This window comes from Loxodonta africana, chromosome 11 (assembly GCF_030014295.1).
Source record: "Loxodonta africana isolate mLoxAfr1 chromosome 11, mLoxAfr1.hap2, whole genome shotgun sequence".
Lineage (NCBI taxonomy): Eukaryota > Metazoa > Chordata > Mammalia > Proboscidea > Elephantidae > Loxodonta > Loxodonta africana.
Genome location: NC_087352.1, coordinates 23,064,574 through 23,084,233, shown reverse-complemented (window position 1 = coordinate 23,084,233; position 19,660 = coordinate 23,064,574). Strand labels below are relative to the sequence as shown.

At 45.2% G+C, this 19,660-nt stretch overlaps 1 protein-coding gene across 1 annotated transcript; it reads left to right on the top strand.

Moving 5' to 3' along the window:
- Positions 1-2,088: 2,088 nt before the first annotated feature.
- Positions 2,089-9,196, top strand: OSCAR (osteoclast associated Ig-like receptor). The gene is made up of 4 exons (XM_064293179.1): positions 2,089-2,125; positions 6,049-6,585; positions 8,264-8,545; positions 8,858-9,196. Exons 1-4 carry the CDS (start codon positions 2,089-2,091, stop codon positions 8,992-8,994), a joined length of 993 nt encoding a protein of 330 aa, XP_064149249.1. The 3' UTR covers positions 8,995-9,196.
- Positions 9,197-19,660: the final 10,464 nt, after the last annotated feature.

Sequence of the window (19,660 nt, the reverse complement as noted above, 5' to 3'; positions counted from 1 at the left end):
TAAGATGGTAGGCTGCTGGCTCACAGGCTTCAGAGGCTGATGAATCCCAAGATTGGCAGGTAAGCTGCTAGCTCAAGTCCCAAGAACCAGACGTCAGACAATGAGCCAGGTGCAGGATCCAGACTAAGTAAAAGCTAGTGAGCTTTGCCAGAAAGTCCACATATATTGGATGTAGGCCACACCTCCAAGGAAACTCTCTTTCAACTGATTGGCTGCTCATAGCAGATCTCATTGTGGAGGTAATTATATATATCAGATCTCACTATGGAGATGATTACATCATTACATAGCTGCCAAACTACATCATAAGTGCCAAACCCAGCCAAGCTGACACACAACCATTACAGTCCGCCCCTTGTCAACTTGGCACCCGTATACATCTCCCTAAACCATACAAAACCTCTAAATAAAAACAACCATAAAATCATATTTGCAACTAACCTGATGCAACAAACAGGTGTACAACTGAAAACACACTAGCCCTGTTTATGTCTTACATCTAATAAGTTCAGAAAACAAAAATATACGATGCACACATACAAGGAAGAAATACTCATAACAATTACAGTCCTCATTTCTACAACTGGTCACGTGGTTGTAGCTGGTATTTAAAACTACCTTCTTCCACCAAGAGTCTCTTCAAGGCAATCTAGGCTTTTAACTTACGCATTGCCATTGGGTCAATTCTGACTCATAGTGACCCTATAGAACAGAGTTGAACTGCCCTGCAGGGTTTCCAAGGAGTTGCTGGTGGATTTGAACTGCCAACCTTTTGGTTAGCAACCTGCACTCTTAACCACTGTGCCACCTTAAAACCCTTCCAGCCTCTACCCATTCAGTTTCAAAACAGCTTCCACATTTTAGGTATCTGTTAAAGCAGCACCCCACTCTGGGTACCAAGTTCTGTCTTAGTTATCTAGTGCTGCTATAACAGAAATGCCACAGGTAGATGGCTTTAACAAACAGAATTTATTCTTTCACAATTTATTGGGCAAGCGGCCCCAGGGCCAAAGACATGCTCTGCTCCTGGCTCTTCTCTTTTGGTGGTATGAGGTGCCTGTGCTGAGAGGCTCCTAGACCAGGGGAAGATTGATGACAAGGACGTTGCCCCAGAACTGACAGAGAGAGAAAGCCTTCCCCTGGAATTCAGCTGGCACCCTGAATTCGGACTTCTAGCTTCCTAGATTGTGAGAGGATAAATTTCTGTTTGTCAGAGTTATCCACTTGTGGCATTTCTGTTACAGCAGCACTGGATAACTAAGACACTGGAGAAGGACATTATGCTTAGTAAAGTAGAGGGTCAGCTAAAAAGAGGAAGACCCTCAATGAGATGGATTGACACAGTGGCTGGAACAATGGGCTCAAACACAGAAACAATTATGAGGATGGTGCAGGACCAGGCAGTGTTTCATTCTGTTGTACATACTGTCGCTATGACTCAGAAACAACAGCACCTAACAACAACAACAACATGCTCAAGGCAAGTACTCTTTATTAATTGGCTAAACTACAGTTTAGTGATGGCTTCATGGGATTATTTCAGTTCAAGGTTTAAAGATTATTTCCTGGCATTAGATTTGGGGTTTCCCCCAGTCTCAATGGATCCAATAAGTCAGGTTTCCACATGAGTTTGAAATTTTCTTCCACACTTTTCCTCTTTTTGACCAAGATCCACCTGTCAGGTCCTTGATCAAAACATCCAACAATTGTAGCTGAGCACCATCCAGATTATACCTTTTTGAACTGACTTGTTCCCGGTCTGTCCATTAGACTGGGAGCTGCTTGCAGGCACGGATGGGGTCTGATTCCCCTCTGTACCACTGGCATCAAGCAGCACAGAGTCTAGGAAGGAATGAGTGCTTCATTAAAAAAAAAAAAAAAAAGTTGGATTAATGCACACAGCTGGTTAGGAATGCCTCCTCTCACAACTTTTTCCACAGCAGCATGGGATGGTGACACAGCCACTCAGGGGCTCCCAGATCCCTCCACCCTTCTCTATACAGGGCTTTGCTTCTGGCTTTGTGGTGTTGCCTCATTTCTTGGAAGGTGACAGGGCACAGCTCCAGCTTGCATCCAGATCTGCCCACCATGGACCTGCTGCTGCTCCTCTTGCTGCTGATTCTCTGTGAGCACTCCCTCTTCTCCCTGGGCCCCAGGCTGGGCTGGGGGGCAGGGAGACAGGCTCTGAGGACCCAGACACCCCGAGGGAGCAGGGGGCAAGGAACTGAACTACAGAGTCTCCCAAAGGGCGGATGCAGGTTTATCAGGCAACACTAGCTGGGGGTCTGGAATTCTAGGCCAGAAAGAGGGGACAAGCCTGGGGCCCAGACTCCTAAATTCTAAAACAGAAGGAGGTGGGGGTCTGGAATTCCTGGGAAGAGAAGGGAGTTGGGAGCAGGATTCTCTGGATCCTGAGGTGGTCTAGGGTTCTGGACTTCTGGGTCTGAGGGAGGAGGGGCTGGGGGCCCAGACTCCCAGGTCTAAGGGAGGAGGGGCTGGGGGCCTAAACTCCCAGGTCCTAGAGGATAGATAGCCTGGACCACAAGATTACTGAGGGGAGAAAGAGGTGGGGTCTTAGATTCCCAAGCCCCTAGGATAGAAATAGGTTGGGGGCCTGGCTCCTGGGTCCCTGGAAAAAGACAGAGGTGTAGGCAGGACTCCCTACATCCTGGGAGAGAAGGGGGCTGGGTGCCCAAACTCCTGAACCCCAGGGACGAGAAACTGTGAGCTCAGCATACTGGAAAATGTGGAGCCCCAGGGCCTGAACTCTTGGATGTACAGGCAAGAGGGGGCGGGGCCCAGACTCCTGGCCTCTTAAATTGGTGGGGAATGGGATTCCTGGCTTCTGAGAGAGGAGGAAGTAGAGGCAGGATTCTTCTTTCCCTGAGGAAAGAAGGGCTGAGTACTCAGATTCCTGGACTGCCAATGAGGTGTGGCTGAGAGCACCCTAGGGCTTTGACAACACTGACCACTCTCCAAGGAACCCTGGTTGCTCAAAGTTAAGCACTCCACTGCTCTCTGAAAGGAGAAAGATCTGGCGATTTGCTTCCATAAAGATTACAGCCAAGACAACCCTACTCTGTCATATGGGGCTGCCATGAGTCACAATCGACTCAATAGCACCTAACAACAACAGCTCCAACTTCCACAGGGCCTGAATGTCATACAGATATCTCTTCGCCTGGTGAGTAACATCCCCCAGCCACCCTCCTTGACACCTTATTTCCAGCTACTCAGGTTTATTTTGGTGCCCAGCTCCACCCTAGACTTCCTTCTTTCCTGTCTTTCCTCCTTTTCTCCTTCCTCCTTTTCTCTGTCCCTCCGTCTCTTCTTTCCTTGATCTCTTTAGTGACAACGATGACGTTATGGTCAAGATCATGAATTTTGGTGCTAAACAGACCTAAGCTGGAACGTGGGTCCCTAGAAGAAGAGGAGTTGGGAGGATTTTCTGGATCTTGAGGCAGGGCTAGGGATCTGGACTCCAGGGTCTGAGGGAGGAGGGGGAAGGAGGCCTAAACTCCTAGGTCCTGGAGGAGGAGTGGGCCGAGGGCCTGAAATTCCAGATCACTGAGGGGAGATGGAGGTGGGCTCTTAGATTCCCAAGCTCCTAGGAGAGAACTAGGCTGGGGACTAGGCTTCTGGGTCCTGAGGGAGGAGGGGACAGTTTCACCATCTGTATCAGTTTTCTAGGGCTGCCGTAACCAAATATCACAACTGGGTGACTTAAAACAACAGTTCTGGGAGATGAGAATCCAAAATCAAGTTTCATGGCTCACTCTAAAGGCCCTAGGGGAGGATCTGCTCCATGCTTCTCTTCTAGCTTCTGATGGTTGCCCGCAATCCTTGACATTCCTTGGCTTGTAGATGCATCACTTTAATCTCTGCCTCCATCTTCACATGGCCGTCTTTCCCCTGTGTGTCCATGTTTCCATGTCCAGATTTCTCTCTGCTTATAAATTAGCAGTCATATTGGATTTAGGACTCACCCTAATTCAGTATGACCTCATCTTAACTTGATTACCTCTACGAAACCCTGTTTACAAATAAGGTCACATTCACAGGTTCTGGGTGGACACGACTTTTTGGGAGACACTATTTTACCCATTGAAGCCCTGGTGGCATGGTGGTTAAAGCACTCAGCTGCTAACCAAAACATTAGTGGTTCAAATCTACCAGCTGCTCTGACGGATGTGGCAGTTTGCTTCTGTAAAGATTACAGCCTTAGAAACCCTATGGGACAGTTCTACTCTGTCCTACAGGGTCGCTATGATGCAGAATCAATGCAACGGCGAGTTTTTTTTTTTTTTAATTTCACCCATTATGCTGTCATATTAATTAGATGACCTTCAACAAACCACTGCTCGCCAAGAATCACTTTTTTTCTCTGTAAAATCGGCTACTGTAAGGATGTAACGGTGTAGGGCTCAAGAAATAGCAACTAGTACAATTCCAACTATTCCCCCAGCTTTTCCCATTTGGAAGCCCTTTCCCACAAAAGTTGTGTGTCTCACCCTAAGATATTTCTAGATTTCTTCCTAGGTTTTCTGACATTTGGATGTGAGAGACCGCTCCTTTCTTTCAAACCTTCTCTCACTATACCCCAACCTTAAATAAGAATCACCTGGAGAATAACACTTTAGCTATCAATTTATTTTAATTCAGTTTTTTTTTAATGATAAGGTTAATATAAAGTCATGGTTTTAAAAATTAAATTATTACCAAAGGTTATAAAGAGAGGAGTAACAGCTTCCCTCTTCTCTCTTTCCCATTTCCTTAATCCTCTGAATCCTTACAAAAAAATTTCCATGCATTCACACACATGTATGACCTTATACACTTCTTCTTTTATGTACTTTTTTTGCTAAAGCAAAAATGATATTCCATGACACATTCTATTTTGCAGCTTACATTTTTCACTTCATAATCTCCCTTGAAGATATTTCTGTGTCACTTTTTTTTTTTTTTATAGCTAGCTCAAGGAGCTCTGATAGCACAATGGTTAAGTGCTTGGCTGCTAACTGAAAAGCTGGCAGTTCAAACCCATCCAGCAGCTCCGTGGGAGAAAAGACCTGGTGATCTGCTCCCATGAAGATTACAGCTTAGGAAACCCTACGGGGCAGTTCTACTCTGTCACATGGGGTTGCTGTGTGTCAAAAGTCGACTTGATGGCACCTAACAACAACACAGCTAGCTCAACTTTTTTTTTTTTTTTTAACTGTTGCCATTGAATTGGTGGATTCTGGTTGATTTGGCCATTCCACTCTTGGTGTATACTTAGGTTGTTTCCAATTTTTCACCTTCACAATCAGTGTCCAATGAGAGCTCCAGTATGAGCTCCTTGTGCACATGTGTGTGCATTTATTTAGGGTGGAGTGGTGGAATTGTGTGGGTCATTGGTTATGCTCTTTGTGTATCTTGATAGAAACTTACAAATTGCCTTCTTCAAAGGGCTCCTATCAAGTGCACTCGAGTGCCCATTTCACTGCATCACCCAAATGGAATATTAACCATTGTTTTAATTTTTGACAACCTGATTGGCAAAATATTTCCTGTTGTTTTATTTCCATTTTTTTTTTAATAATTACCACTAAGGTTGAGTAACTTTTTCCCCAAAATGTGTTTTGATCAATTGTGTGCTTCCTCTTCTGTAAATTTCCTATTCGTTCCCTTTGTCCAACTTTCTATATTCTTAATCTATGTCGTTTATGAGTAAAAGAATTTCCACCAATGTAGTCAAATTTATTAATCTTGTCCCTTATGAATTTTTCATTTTGTATTTAAAAAAGACCTTACCTACCCCAAGGCAAATATATTTTCCCACATTTTCTTCTAATGCTTCTGTAGTTTTTTTTTTTTTTTTTTTTTAACATTTAGGTCTTTAACTCATTTGTAATTTGTTTGGGAAATGGTGTGAGGTAGGGATCCAACATTACTTTTTCCCCCAAATAGATAGCAAATTGTGTGAACTATTGAAATATGTTGCAAATATTCAGGAGTGCTATTTAAAATTATGGATTTCTGGGGCCCACCCCATAGTTTAACAACTAGGCAGTAAAGCACAGGGTTTGTGTTTGCATTTGTATTTTGCATCCTACTCCTCTTGTTTGCAGCTGGTTTTGAGAAGCCCTGATTGTAGTTCAGCTCCACCTCCATTTTACAAACAGGGAACCAAGGCAGAGAAAGGGGTAGTGATTGCTCCAGGTGACTTTCCTCCTTCCCCACCTCCCTCTTCATCTCCTCGGGCTGCCAGGAAGCCCAGTGACCCAGGCATCTCCATCTATTCAGTCCCCCCAGCCTCATACCCCAAGCCATGGCTGGAGGCTCAGCCAGGCGCAGTTGTGACTCCCGGGGTCAACGTGACCTTGAGGTGCCAAGCTCCCCAACCCTCCTGGAGGTTCGCACTCTTCAAGGCTGGAGAGATTACCCCAGTGCTGCTTCGGGATGTGGCTGCGGAGCTGGCGGAGTTCTTCCTGGAGGAAGTGACCCCAGGCCAGGGAGGCAGTTACCGCTGTTGCTACAGGAGGCAAGGGTGGGGGCCAGGGGTCTGGTCCCCACCCAGTGATGCCCTGGAACTGCTGGTGACAGGTGAGGTCCAGGTGGGGAGGAGTGGAGAGGAAAAGGGGCACAGGGGTGATGCGATGGGGGAGAGAAGAGGGATAGAGAGATATAGGGGAAGAGAGACACAGGAAATACATACATGTATCTATAAATACATACATAGAGAGACAGAGAGACAGAATGATTCACAGAAATAGATGCATGGGGAGAAGGGACAGAGAATACAGGGAGAGAGAGAAAGGGAGATATACACAGAGCTACGGATAGAGATTGATTAATTTGCAGAAACCAAAGACAGACATGGGGAGAAGGGACAGAGAAATACAAGGAGACAGGCAGAGAGAAGTATATAAATAGATTCACAGAGACACATGTGGAGAAGGAGCAAAGAAATAGAGGAAAGAAGAGAAATGGAGAAGGGCAGGCTTAAGTAATGACACAGAGGGGAAAAAAGCTAACAGAAGAGAGAAGGAAGAAGAGTCCCTGAGTGGCACAACTGGTTTGCACTGGGCTGCTAACTGAACGTTGGTAGTTCAAACCCACCCAGTGGTACTGCAGAAGAAAGGCCTGTGATCTGCTTCCATAAAAATGGCAGCCAAGAAAACCCTATGGTGCTCAGTTCCACTGTATCATACATGAGGTCACCATGAGTTAGAAGCAGCTTGATGGGAACAGAGGCAAAGTCTCAGTGAAACAATCACATCCAGATAGAGACATATACTATAGAAACAGTGGCTCTATGTTGCCCCCCTAGGTGGCTCAGTGGTGATTTTATCCCCATAGGTGACATTTAAGGAGTTCTGACAGCACAGTGGTTAAGTGCTCGGTTCTGTTAGAACCCACCAGCCACTCCTATGGCAATGTTGCGTAAAGATTACAGCCTCGAAAACTCAAATGGGCAGTTCTACGCTGTCCTATACAGCTGCTATGAGTCGGAACAGACTCCACAGAAGAGGGTTAGGTGACATTTGGCAATGCTTACAGACATATTTGGTTGTCACAACTTGGGGGATGGGCATACTACTGGCATGTAGTGGGCAGAGAACAGGGATGCTGCTAAACATCCTATGGTGCCTGGGACGCACCCCTCTCCCCAACAGAGAATTATCCAGCGCCAAATGTCAGTAGTATGGAGGTTGAGAAACTTTGGGAGAAACACAATGAGAAAGACTCAGAGAGACACAACCATCTGAAACCCTGGGAGAGAAAGACTTGCACAGAGAAACAGACACAGAGAAAGAATTTAGTGAGGCCCAGACGGGAGGGGAAAGGGACATGCAAGGAGAGAGACACACACAAAAAAGGCGTGCTTGGAGAGGAGACTGGGAGAAATGGAACATGACGCACAAAGACAGAGACAGACATGGAGATGGAGAAACCGAGGGAGACTCAGAGAAGGTGAGAGACAGAGACATGGAGAAACTGGCTGAGACAAAAGGAGAGAGAAAGAGAGAGAGGAGAAATGGAACAAGGGGAATGAAGTGCAGGAGGAGGGGGAGACAGGAGGAGGGAGATGAGGAGAGGATGGAGGAGGAGGAGGGGAAGGACGAAGGAGGAGGGAGAAGAGGAGAAAGGGAGGATGAAGGAGGAGGAAGGAGGGGAGGAGGAAGTGGAGGAGGGAGAGCAGAAGGAACAGATGGCGGGAAGAGGCCCAGGATTCGGCGTCCACCCGCGCTCAGGCCCTCCCCTCCTGTCCTCCGCACAGACGTACTGCCGCCACCGTCGCTGGTGGCACTGCCCGGGCCGGTGGTGGCGCGCGGCGCGAACGTGAGCCTGCGCTGCGCGGGCCGCGTGGGCGGCATGAGCTTCGCTCTGTACCGCGTGGGAGAGGCGGCGCCGCTGCAGTACCGCGACTCAGCGCAGCCTTGGGTCGACTTCCCCCTGCCCGCCGCCCGCGCCCCCGGCACCTACAGCTGCTACTACCACACGCCCTCGGCGCCCTATGTGCTGTCGCAGCGCAGCGAGCCGCTGGTCGTCAGCTGGGACGGTGAGGCCCCGCGGACATGCACCCACCCCTCGGTCCTCAGACCTGGGAGTCCTGTCCTCCAGCCCCTCCGCCTTCAGACCGGGGAGTCGTGGTATCCAGCCTCCTCCCTCAGACCCAAGAGTCCCGGCCCCGCCCCTTCCTGCCTCAGACTAGGGAGTCTACGATCCCCGCTTTTATCCTCCGCCCCGCCTCAACTTTGAGACTGGGGAGTTAGGTCCCCAGTTCCAACCTGGGAGGTTGAGACCTAGAGGGTGGAACCGGGACTTCGGGGTCCGCACACTGAAGGTCTCTCTCCCTCCTCTTGACCCCCAGGCGCTTTACCCTCGGACTACACCCAGGGGAACCTCTTACGTCTGGGGCTGGCTGGCCTGGTCCTCATCTGCCTGGGCGCGCTGATGGCTTTTGACTATCGCAGCCAGAGCTACGCTGGTGGGGGGCTCCTGTCATGAGCCCCAGGGGAACTGGATAAAGACTCTGGCAGCTTGAGAAGACTTGCTGGAGAGGGACGGAGAAGAAGCTGAGACCCCTGGGGTTGGACTGGCAATTTTCGAAGCCTCACAGCCTGTGAACCTCATCCCCCCCTGCTGACCCCAATTTATAATAACCAGCCTTCGCCTGTGCCCCCAGCTCTGTAGCTTCCTTCTGGGCCATTTCTCCACAATTTCACAGTTGAGCCGGAGGTGATAAACCAGAAAAACCAAACCTATTGCACTTGCGTCAATTCTGGCTCATAGCGACCCTATAAGACAGAGTAGAACTGCCCATAGGGTTTCCAAGGCTGCAGTCTTTACCACAGTAGACTGCCATATCTTTTCCCCTCCTCAGATCGGCTGATGGGTAGAACCACTGACCTTTTGGTTAGCAGCCCAGCTTTTTAACCACTGAGCCACCAGGGTTCCAGAGGTGATATCGTGGTTAAGGCTTCCTAGTCAGAAGACCTCAGTTCCAATCCCGGTGCTGCCACCTGTTCGTTGCGCTGCGTTAGAAAAGCGATGTTCCCCAAGCCTCGGTTGCTTTCGCTATAAAATTGGCGTGTTGATAATACCTACTTCCTAGGATTGTTGAATGGATTAAGTGAATCACAGAGCATTTAAAACAGTAACTGATGGTAGTAAGCACTCAGTAAGTGTTAGCTAGGGTAATTATCAACAATGCGTACCAGACTTGCAAGACCTGGAACGAAGGTTTCCGTCTTTTTTTCTATTGTGCATGCTCCAGCTCACTTTTTAAGACATTCAGTTTTTTTCATAATATCACTCTTGGTCTTGGAGCAAACCGAGCCTAAACCCCTCCTCAGACCGCCTCGCGCTATAGACCAAGATCTGACCAAGTAGAGCCCCATCCCCAACTCCAGCTTTATTTGCATGGGGCTGTTCTCCTTGAACCTTGATTATGTAAGGCTGGGTTCATTGCTAGGCAATAACAGGGGGCGTGTGCACAGTACTGCTTTGACCAGGACTTGGCGTTTGATTGAGTTCCCGCTGTGTTCATGGCTTCTGTCTCAGTTGTGGTCAAGCCATTCCATGTTGCAGCCTAATGTTTGTGTTCATTATTTTACTTCCCTTCCTCCCCAAGGCCTGACTGATCTACACATTTTCTCCTGAATTTATTAATGTAATTTCTTCTAGTTTTAATCTGGCTAACCTAGTGTCTCTGCCATCCTCATACGCATAGATTTTATGTTTGAGCAATTTTTGCCGCATAACGCCTTATGTGTTCCTTTCTTGGTCTATGTCGTAATTTGGGTGGAGTATACACCCTCTGCTATTATTTTAAGTTTCCCAACCTACTCCTCCTCTGTCCCCACTTTATGGAGAAGAGGATGACATTCGATTTTTTGACAATTTCATTTTTGGGCAGCCCCAGCTCTGCCACTCAGTAGCTAGGTAACCTTCAACAATATACAGACCCTCTTGTTTTGTTTTGTTTTCTTCTTCTCTGAAAGGGGAAACTAGAAATACCTACCATACTGGGTTCCAGAGAGAGTTAAATGAAGTAACCACCCCCCAACACATAGTCAGAGCTTGAGAAATCTTTAAATCAGTGGCTGTAATTTTTTCTTTTTTTGGACTGGGACGTAGAGTAAGAAGTAAAGTTTACATTGCGACAATGTTCTCACACACATATCCCAAACACTCAAACCTGTGGCCATTGAGCTGATTCTGACTCATGGCGACACCATGTATTACAGAGTAGAACTGCTCCATAAGGTTTGTTTGGCTGTAATCTTTATGGAAGCAGATCACCAGGCCTTTCTTCCATGACACCACTCATTTGCTCATTAAATGGATAAATATGTCATTTATTTACTCATTCATTCATTCTCTGTCATCTATCCATTCATTCATTGAGTCTTATTCTTATTTCTTTGTATTCATCCATCCACCCTTTTACTAGCTCTCATTTATGCGCAAATCTATAATTTCATTTGCCCTTATCCGTTCCTTCTCCCATTATTCCAGCCATTTATCCATCCCTCTGTTCATCAATCAATTTTTAATCTACTCATTTCATTATTTATTTAGCTATTTAATATCCATCAATCTACCCATGCATTTATCTATTCAGTAAGCCTGGGATTTCTTCATCATAGTTTATCCAGTGGCTAATGCAAGGCTTGGCAGAGACCAAATGTGTAGGGAGTAATAATAGTCATACTAATGTCACTTTCTACCATGAATACCTTTCATTTTGCCAGGTGACACACGTATGTTTTTCCTAATCTTCAACCAACAGCCCTCCAAGACACAGGTGGGACATCAGGGGAGTCTGTGCGGTTGTTGTTAGGTGCCGTTGAGTCAGTTCTGACTCATAGCGACCTTACGTATAACAGAACGAAACATTGCCCGGTCCTGTGCCATCCTCGCTGTAATAGGTATGTTTGAGCCAATTGTTGCAGCCACTGTGCTCATTCATGTCTTTGAGGGTCATCTTCTTTTTCGCTGACCCTCTACTTTACCAAGCATGGTGTCCCTCTCCAGGGACTTTATGGTTAGGGTGCTGTTTTTTCCCCTTGTAGTCATCTTTTAAACAACAACAACTATCTATTCCAGTTTGTCGAGTCAAGACTTCTGGACTTCATAGGCTTTAGTCTCCTTTCTCACTTTGGGGACCAGGAAGAGGAACTTTATCACATTTAACATCTGCAAATCAGTTTATGGTTCTTGAGGCAGTGATTCCTTGTATTTGTCGCCCATAAATGCTCAGAGTTTCCAAGAGTTCGTAAAGAGACCGTGGTGTACCTGGTGTAGCCTCTCCATTCTATCCTCTCTTACCTGGTGAACTCTGCTCATCCTTCAGGTCTCAGATTAGATACTGCTTCCTCTGCAAACTCTTGGTTGACCCATATATGCTGCCACAGTGCCTTATGTTCCAATTGAAGCACTTGTTTTAGTGTGTTATGACTCTGTCTCCCAGACTAAGGAGGCCTCGTAGCACAGTGGTTAAACACTTGGCTGCTAACCAAAGGTTGGTGGGTGGAACCCATCGTCTGCTCCACAGGAGAAAGATGTGGCAATCTGCTTCCATAAAGATGACACCTTGGAAAACCTATGGGGCAGTTCAACTCTGTCCTATAGGATCGCTATGAGTCAGAATCAACTGGATGGCAATAGGTTTGGGTTTTGGTCTCCCAGACTACACCACAAGCTCCTTCCAATAGGAACTAGGTTGTTTTATCTCTATATCCCCAGGGCGTGGCCCACAGGTTGTTATTAGGCACCATTGAGCTGGCTCTGACTCATAGAGACCCCATTACAACGGAACGAAATACTGCCTGGTCATGTGCCATCCTCACAATTGTTGCTATGTTTGAGCCCATTGTTGCAGCCACTTGTCAGTCCATCTTGTTGAGAGTCTTCTGATTTTTTGCTGATCTACTTTACCAAGCATGATGTCCTTCCTTCTCCAGGGATTGCTCCCACCTGATGATGTGTCCAAAGTTAGCAAGATGAAGTCTCACCATTCTCACTTTTAAGGAGCATTCTGGCTGTAGTTCCTCCAAGACAGATTTGTTCATTCATCTGGCAGTCCACGGCATATTCGATACCCTCTGCCAACACCATAATTCAAATGTACCAATTTTTGCATTGGTACACAGGATCTCTTAGGAAATGTACGCAACTTGATTATGTATGTTTCCTTCAGCTCTCCATGCTGAAGGCTACATAAGTAGACTCCACACTTCTACCCTTCTACAGTAGGCTGGATAATGGTCCTCAGAGATGTACACTTCTGGAACCTGTGAATATGTTACCTTATGTGGCAAAAGGGGTTTTGCTGACATTAAGTTAAGGATCTTGAGATAGGGAGATTATCCAGGAGTAGCTGGGTGGGTCTGTATAATCACAAAGCCCTTTGCCATTAAGTCATTTCCAATGATAGTGAACTCACGTGTGACAGAATAGAACTGCCCCATAGGGTTTTCTTGGCTGTAATCTTTATGGGAGCGGATCACCAGGCTTTTCTTCCACAGTATCACTGAGTGAGTTCTAACTGCCAACCTTTAGGTTAGTAGCTGACTGCAAACCAATTGCACCACCTAGGGACCATAGTGGAATCACAGGGTCCTTATAAGAGGGAGGAAAAAACCCTGGTGTAATAGTGGTTATGTGCTACGGCTGCTAACCAAAAGGTTGGCAGTTCAAATCCACCAGATGCTCGTTGGAAACTCTATGGGGCAGTTCTACTCTGTCCTATAGGGTTGCTATGAATCGGAATCAACTCAATGGCAACGGGTTTTTTTTTTGTTGTTGTTGTTTTTTTTTTTTTTTTTTTGGTATAAGAAGGAGGCAAGAGAGTGTCAGAGAAGGAAATATGACGACAGAAGCAAAGGGAGAGAAGATGTGGTGACCATGGAAGAAAAAGGTCAGAGGAGTGCAGGTGAGTCTTGATGGAATGCCTTGTGATCCTCCTGGGAAGGCTTGTGAGGATCTACTGTGAGGCTGCCTTAGTTATCTAGTGCTGCTATGACAGAAATACCACAAGTGGATGGTTTTAACAAACAAAAGCTTATTCTCTCACAGTCTAGTAGGCTTCTGAATTTAGGGCGTCAGCTCCAGTGGATGGCTTTCTCTCTCTGTTGGCTCTGGAGGTGGTCCTTGTCATCAGTCTTCCCCTGGTCTAGGAGCTTCTCAGCGCAGGGACCCTGGGTCAAAAGGACATGCTATTCTCCTGCTCTTGTTTCTTGGTGGTATGACACCCCTAACTCTCTAATCACTTCTCTCTCCTCATACCTCTTGTAAGATAAAAGGTGATACAGGACACACCCCAGGAAAACTCCCTTTACATTGGATCAGGGATGTGACCTGAGTAAGGATGTTACATCCCAACCTAATCCTCTTTGACATAACCTCATCTCACCTTATTAACCACAGGCAGAGATTAGGCTTTACAACACAGAGGAAAATTATATCAATCACAAAATGGAGGCAACCACACAATACTGGGAATCATGGCCTAACCAAGTTGATAGATATTTTGGGGGGACACAATTCAATCCATGACAGAGGCCATCTCCTGATCACCTCCCTATTTCCCCTGGGAGGCTGTTGTGGGACGGTTTCTCATCACCTCTCATGTTCCCATGAGCTGTGGGCTTTCTGAAGGAGCCCTAGTGGTGAGAGTGGCTAAGTGCTCCTCTGCTAACTGAAAGGTCAGAGGTTTGAACCTACCGGCTCTTCAAGGGAGAAGGATGTGACAGTCTGTTTGCATAAAGATCTCAGCCTTGGAAATCCTGTCCTATAGGGTCGCTATGAGTCAGAATTCACTTGACGACAATGAGTTCCGTTTTTGATATGGGACTTTCTGCCCTGATATCCTCAGGGTATAGTTGCAAACTATAAGACCTCTTGGAATCCCTGGGTGGTGCAAATGAATGCACTCAGCAGCTAACCATAAGGCTGGAGGTTTGAGTCCACCCATAGGTGCCTTGGAAGAAAGGTCTGGCAGTCTACTTCCCCAAAATCAGCCATTAAAAACCCTATGGAGCACAGTTCTACTCTGATACACATGGGGTTATAAAATTGCTCAGTTGCTGTCTAGCAGCAGGATATCCCACAACTCATATTGCAGTCATTTGGACCCTTTTGTTTCAGTGTCCTCTGCTCTGTTGTGTGGGATAAGGACCCCATGGAGCTGGCACCTTTGGCTTATTATTATTATTGTTGTCTGTATAAGTCATACTTACTGAAGAAAGCAAAAGGTTATTAAAAAGACAGGAAAGAAAGAAAAAACCAAAATGAATGTCAGAAGAGACTCTGAAACTTGCTCTTGCATGTAGAGTAGCTAAAGTGAATGGAAGGAATGATGAATAAAAGAGCTGAACAGATTTCAAAAGGCAGCTCAAGAAGACAAAGTCTTATAATGAAATGTGCAAAGACCTGGAGTTAGAAAACCAAGAGGGAAGAACAGGCTTGGCATTTCTCAAGCAGAAAGAACTGAAGAAAAATTCAAGCCTCAAGTTGCCATACTGAAGGATTCTACAGGGAAAATATTAAACGACACAGGAAGCATCAAAAGAAGATGGAAGGAATACATAGAGTCACTGTACCAAAAAGAATTGGTCAATATTCTACCATTTCAGGACATAGCTTATGATCAAGAACCGATGGTATTGAAGGAAGAAGTCCAAGCTGCACTAAAAGCATTGGTGAAAAACAAGGCTCCAGGAATTGATGGAATACCAACTGACATGTTTAAACAAATGGATACAGCACTAAAGGTGCTCACTCGTCTATGCCAAGAAATTTAGAAAAAGCTACCTGGCCAACAAAGTGGAAGAGATCCATTTTTGTGCTTATTTCAAAGAAAGGTGATCCAACAGAATGCAGAAATTATCAAACTATACCATCATTATCACAGACAAGTAAAATTTTGCTGAAGATCATTCAAAATTGGTTGCAGCAGTACATCAGCAGGGGAACTGCCAGAAATTCAAGCTTTACTCAGAAGAGGATGTGGAATGATGGATATTATTACTGATGCCAGATGAATCTTGGCTGAAAGCAGAGAATACCAGAAAGATGTTTACCCGTGTTTTATTGACTATGCAAAGGCATTCAATGGTGTGGATCATAACAAATTATGGATAACATTGCAAAGAATGGGAATTCCAGAACACTTAATTGTGCTCATGAGGAACCTGTACATAGACCAAGAGGCAGTCATTCAAACAGAACAAGGGATACTGCATGGTTTAAAGTCAGGGAAGGTGTGTGTCAGAGTTGTATCCTTTCAACATACTTATTCAAACTGTATGCTGAGTAAATAATCTGAGAAGCTGGACTATATGGGTATCAGAGATGAAGACTCATTAACAACCTGCAATGTGCAGATGACACACAGCCTTCCTTCCTGAAAGTGAAGAGGACTTGGAGCACTTACTGATGAAGCTCAAAATCCACAGCCTTCAATATGGATTACACCTCAACATAAAGAATACAAAAATCTTCACAACTGGACCAATAAGCAACATCATGATAAACAGAGAAAATATTGACGTTGTCAAGGATTTCATTTAGCTTGGATCCACAATCAATACCCATGGAAGCAACAGTCAAGAAATCAAAAGACTTATTGCACTGGGCAAAAAAGCCAAGTTTGCTGCAAAAGACATCTTTAAAGTGTTCAAAAGCAAAGATGTCACTTTGAGGACTAAGGTGGGCCTGACTAAAGCCATGGTATTTTTAATTGCCTCATATGCATGTGAAAGCTGGACAATGAATAAGGAAGACCAAAGAAGAATTGATGCCTTTGAATTATGGTACTGGCAAAGAATATTGACTATACCATGGACTGCCAGAAGAATGAACAAATCTGTCTTTTACAGCTAGAATGCTCCTTAAAGGCAATGATGATGAAACTTTGTCTCAAGTACTTTGGACATATTAACAGGAAGGACCGGTCCCTGGAGAAGGACATCATGCTTGGTAGAGAGTCAGTGAAAAAGTGGAAGATTCTCAACAAGATGAGTTGACACAGGATGCAACAATGGGCTCAAGCATAGCAAAGGATGGCACAGGACAGGGTACAGTTCCGTTGTGTTGTACATGGGGTCACTATGAGTCGAAATTGGCTTGACAGCCTCTAACAACAACAACAATAAAATTCCTCACTACCCATCTGTCAGTTTGTCATACTGTGGTGGCTTTCATATTCCTGTGAGGCTAGAATCTATGCCACTGGCATTTCAAATACTAGCAGGATCACCCATAGTGGATAGTTTTCAGCAGAACTTCTAGACTCAGACAGACAAGGAGAAAGGCCTGGTGACCTACTTCTAAAAATTAGCCAATGAAAACCTTACAGATCACTACAGAGCATTGTTCAACTTGCTCGCTTTGGACACCACCAGGAGGAATCAATCACTGAGGGAGGACATCATGTTAGGAGAAGTAGCAGGCCAACTAGGGTGAGGGAGACTCTCAGTGAGATGGATTGGCACAGTTGCCACAAAGATGGACTTGAACGTGCCAACGATTGTGAGAGTGATGCAGGAATGGGCAGTGTTTCATCCTGTTGTGCATGTGGTCTCTATGAGTTGGGAGTCGACTCAACAGAAGCTAACAGTGACAAGAAGAAATGAAATTTTAGAATCTAGACTTAAAAATTGAAGTCTTCATAATTAACCAAAGGAGGATAAGGAAGAGATGAAGGAGGTATCTTCTCTTCTTTGTAGCTACAGGGGGAGGGAAGGAAGGCGGGAGAGAAGGATATAGAAGGAAGGGAGAGAGAGAGGATATCACACATCACACACACACACAGGGATTGATTCTGTGTCATAAAACTAGCCCAAAGACCTAGTTTGATAAGGTGATATTCAAAAAAAGATATTCAAAAGACTACACCTTTGTTTCCCTGTGTAGTATGGAGAGCTGTAGATATTTATAACAGTTGCGAATGTGTTCCATTCTCTGGTCCTATAAATTTGTTCTTGAAAGTACAACTTGCACCAAGTAGCCTTGTAAGAGTTCAAAGACATTAGAAATGATTGCCAGCATCGCAACAATAACTTTCAAGGAGTATCCTTGGGGCTGAATGGAGGTGTTACTTGATACTTTATTACCCTGGCAACAATGTTATAATTGACATTACTGAATTCCCAAACAGCAAAAATTCTTGTAAAACAGTTCTGCCCAATCAGAAGGGCTCATTGGCACGTTGTTCTTCTCCCACATTCCTGATGGAAAAAAAAATTAAATGCCTAAGACTCTGCTAGATTTCTTAGTCTAATGAGAGTTTGAGAATCTTGTTTCATTTCAGTTACAGCATCAATTAATAGAACTGAGAGAAGAGAGTCATCCCTGATTTTGGCTGTTGTGAAGGACAGGGGAGACAGACATTAAAAAGGCAGTTACACAATTGATTAATTAGTTGCAGTTGCGATAAGTAGTGTAAAGACAGTAGGGAGGTACTCAGGGAAGTCTTTACTGAAGAAGGAACTCCTAAAATCCTTTTTTTAAAAAAAAAATATTGTGTTTTTGGTGGAAGTTTACACAACAAATTAGGTTCCCATTTGCCAGTTTCTATACAAATCGTTCAGTGACATTAGCTACATTTCCCACAATATGTTAACATTCTCTTTAATTCTGTTCTGGGTGTACTGTGTCCAGAGTTCTAGTTTCACTGCCCCCTTATCTGCTCATCTTTGCTTTAGGGTAGCTGTGGACATTTTGCACTCATAGACATGGTTTTTTAATGGAGCACCATCCTTTGGGTAATATCCTTTATTTTGTGGCCAATTTGTTATTTTGCTAAAAGAACCTCAGGAGATAGGTTTGGTTCAAGGTTTAAAGAGTATCTCAGGGCGATAGTCTCAGGGACTTCTCCAGTCTGAAATGGTCCAATAAGTCTGGACTTCTTAAGAATTTGAGCTCTATTCCATGTTTTCCTCTCATTCTATCCAGGCCCATCTACTGTGGCCCTGTTCAGAATGGTTGGTAGTGGTAGCCAGGCACCCCTAAGCTGGATTTTGAGGGATGAGTAAATGTTAGCCAAGAAAAAAAGGGGCGCAGAGGGAACTCCAGACTGAGGGAACAGAATATCAGATCTGAGGTGAGAAAAAGGCTGTGTGTCCCACCCAATTGGTTCTCAAACAGATGCACATGAGAATCACCCCAAACACACCCCACTGCCATCAAGTCCATTCCGATGCATGGTGACCTCATGTGTCACAGAGTAAAATTGTACTCCGTAGGGTTTTCTTGGCTGTAATCTTTATGGAAGCATGTTGCCAGGCCTTTTTTCCACAGTGCCACTGGGTGGGTTAGAACTGCCAACTTTTAGGTTAGTAGTCAAGTATAAACCGTTTGCACCACCCAGGGATAATTGCCCAGGAGTGTTTAAAAGACCTGACACCCAGGCCTTGTCCTATACCTATTATAATAACCATAATCTTCAGGCGTAAAACTTAGGCATCAATATATTTTTTAAACTGCTCAGAAGCCAGGTTTGAGAATCAGTGGTCTAACTCATATCTATCTTCCTTTCTCTAGGTCTTGCCATCTACTTAGCCCAAACTTAACTTTTGGTGACAAGATATTTTTAGAGTTGCAGAAGTATGGACTATTAACCCTTTTTTTTTTTTTTTAACTGTTATTGAGCTTCAAGTGAACGTTTACAAATCAAGTCAGTCTGTCACATATAAGTTTATACACATCTTACTCCTTTCTCCCACTTGCTCTCCCCCTAATGAGTCAGCCCTTCCAGTCTCTCCTTTCGTGACAATTTTGCCAGCTTCCAACCCTCTCTCCCCTCCCATCCCCCCTCCAGACAGGAGATGCCAACACAGTCTCAAGTGTCCACCTGATATAATTAGCTCACTCTTCTTCAGCATCTCTCTCCTACCCACTGTCCAGTCCCTTTCATGTCTGATGAGTTGTCTTCGGGGATGGTTCCTGTCCTGTGCCAACAGTAGGTTTGGGGACCATGACCGCTGGGATTCCTCTAGTCACAGTCAGACCATTAAGTATGGTATTTTTATGAGAATTTGGGGTCTGCATCCCACTGATCTCCTGCTCACTCAGGGGTTCTCTGTTGTGCTCCCTGTCAGGGCAGTCATCGATTGTGGCCGGGCACCAACTAGTTCTTCTGCTCTCAGGATAATGTAGGTCTCTG

Coding starts and splice junctions, on each gene's coding strand:
- OSCAR (XM_064293179.1), top strand. CDS start 2,089: ATGGACCTGCTGCTGCTCCTCTTGCTGCTGATTCTCT. Junction 2,126..6,048: donor CCTCTTGCTGCTGATTCTCT/GTGAGCACTCCC, acceptor TTTAACAACTAG/GCAGTAAAGCACAGGGTTTG. Junction 8,546..8,857: donor GCTGGTCGTCAGCTGGGACG/GTGAGGCCCCGC, acceptor CTTGACCCCCAG/GCGCTTTACCCTCGGACTAC.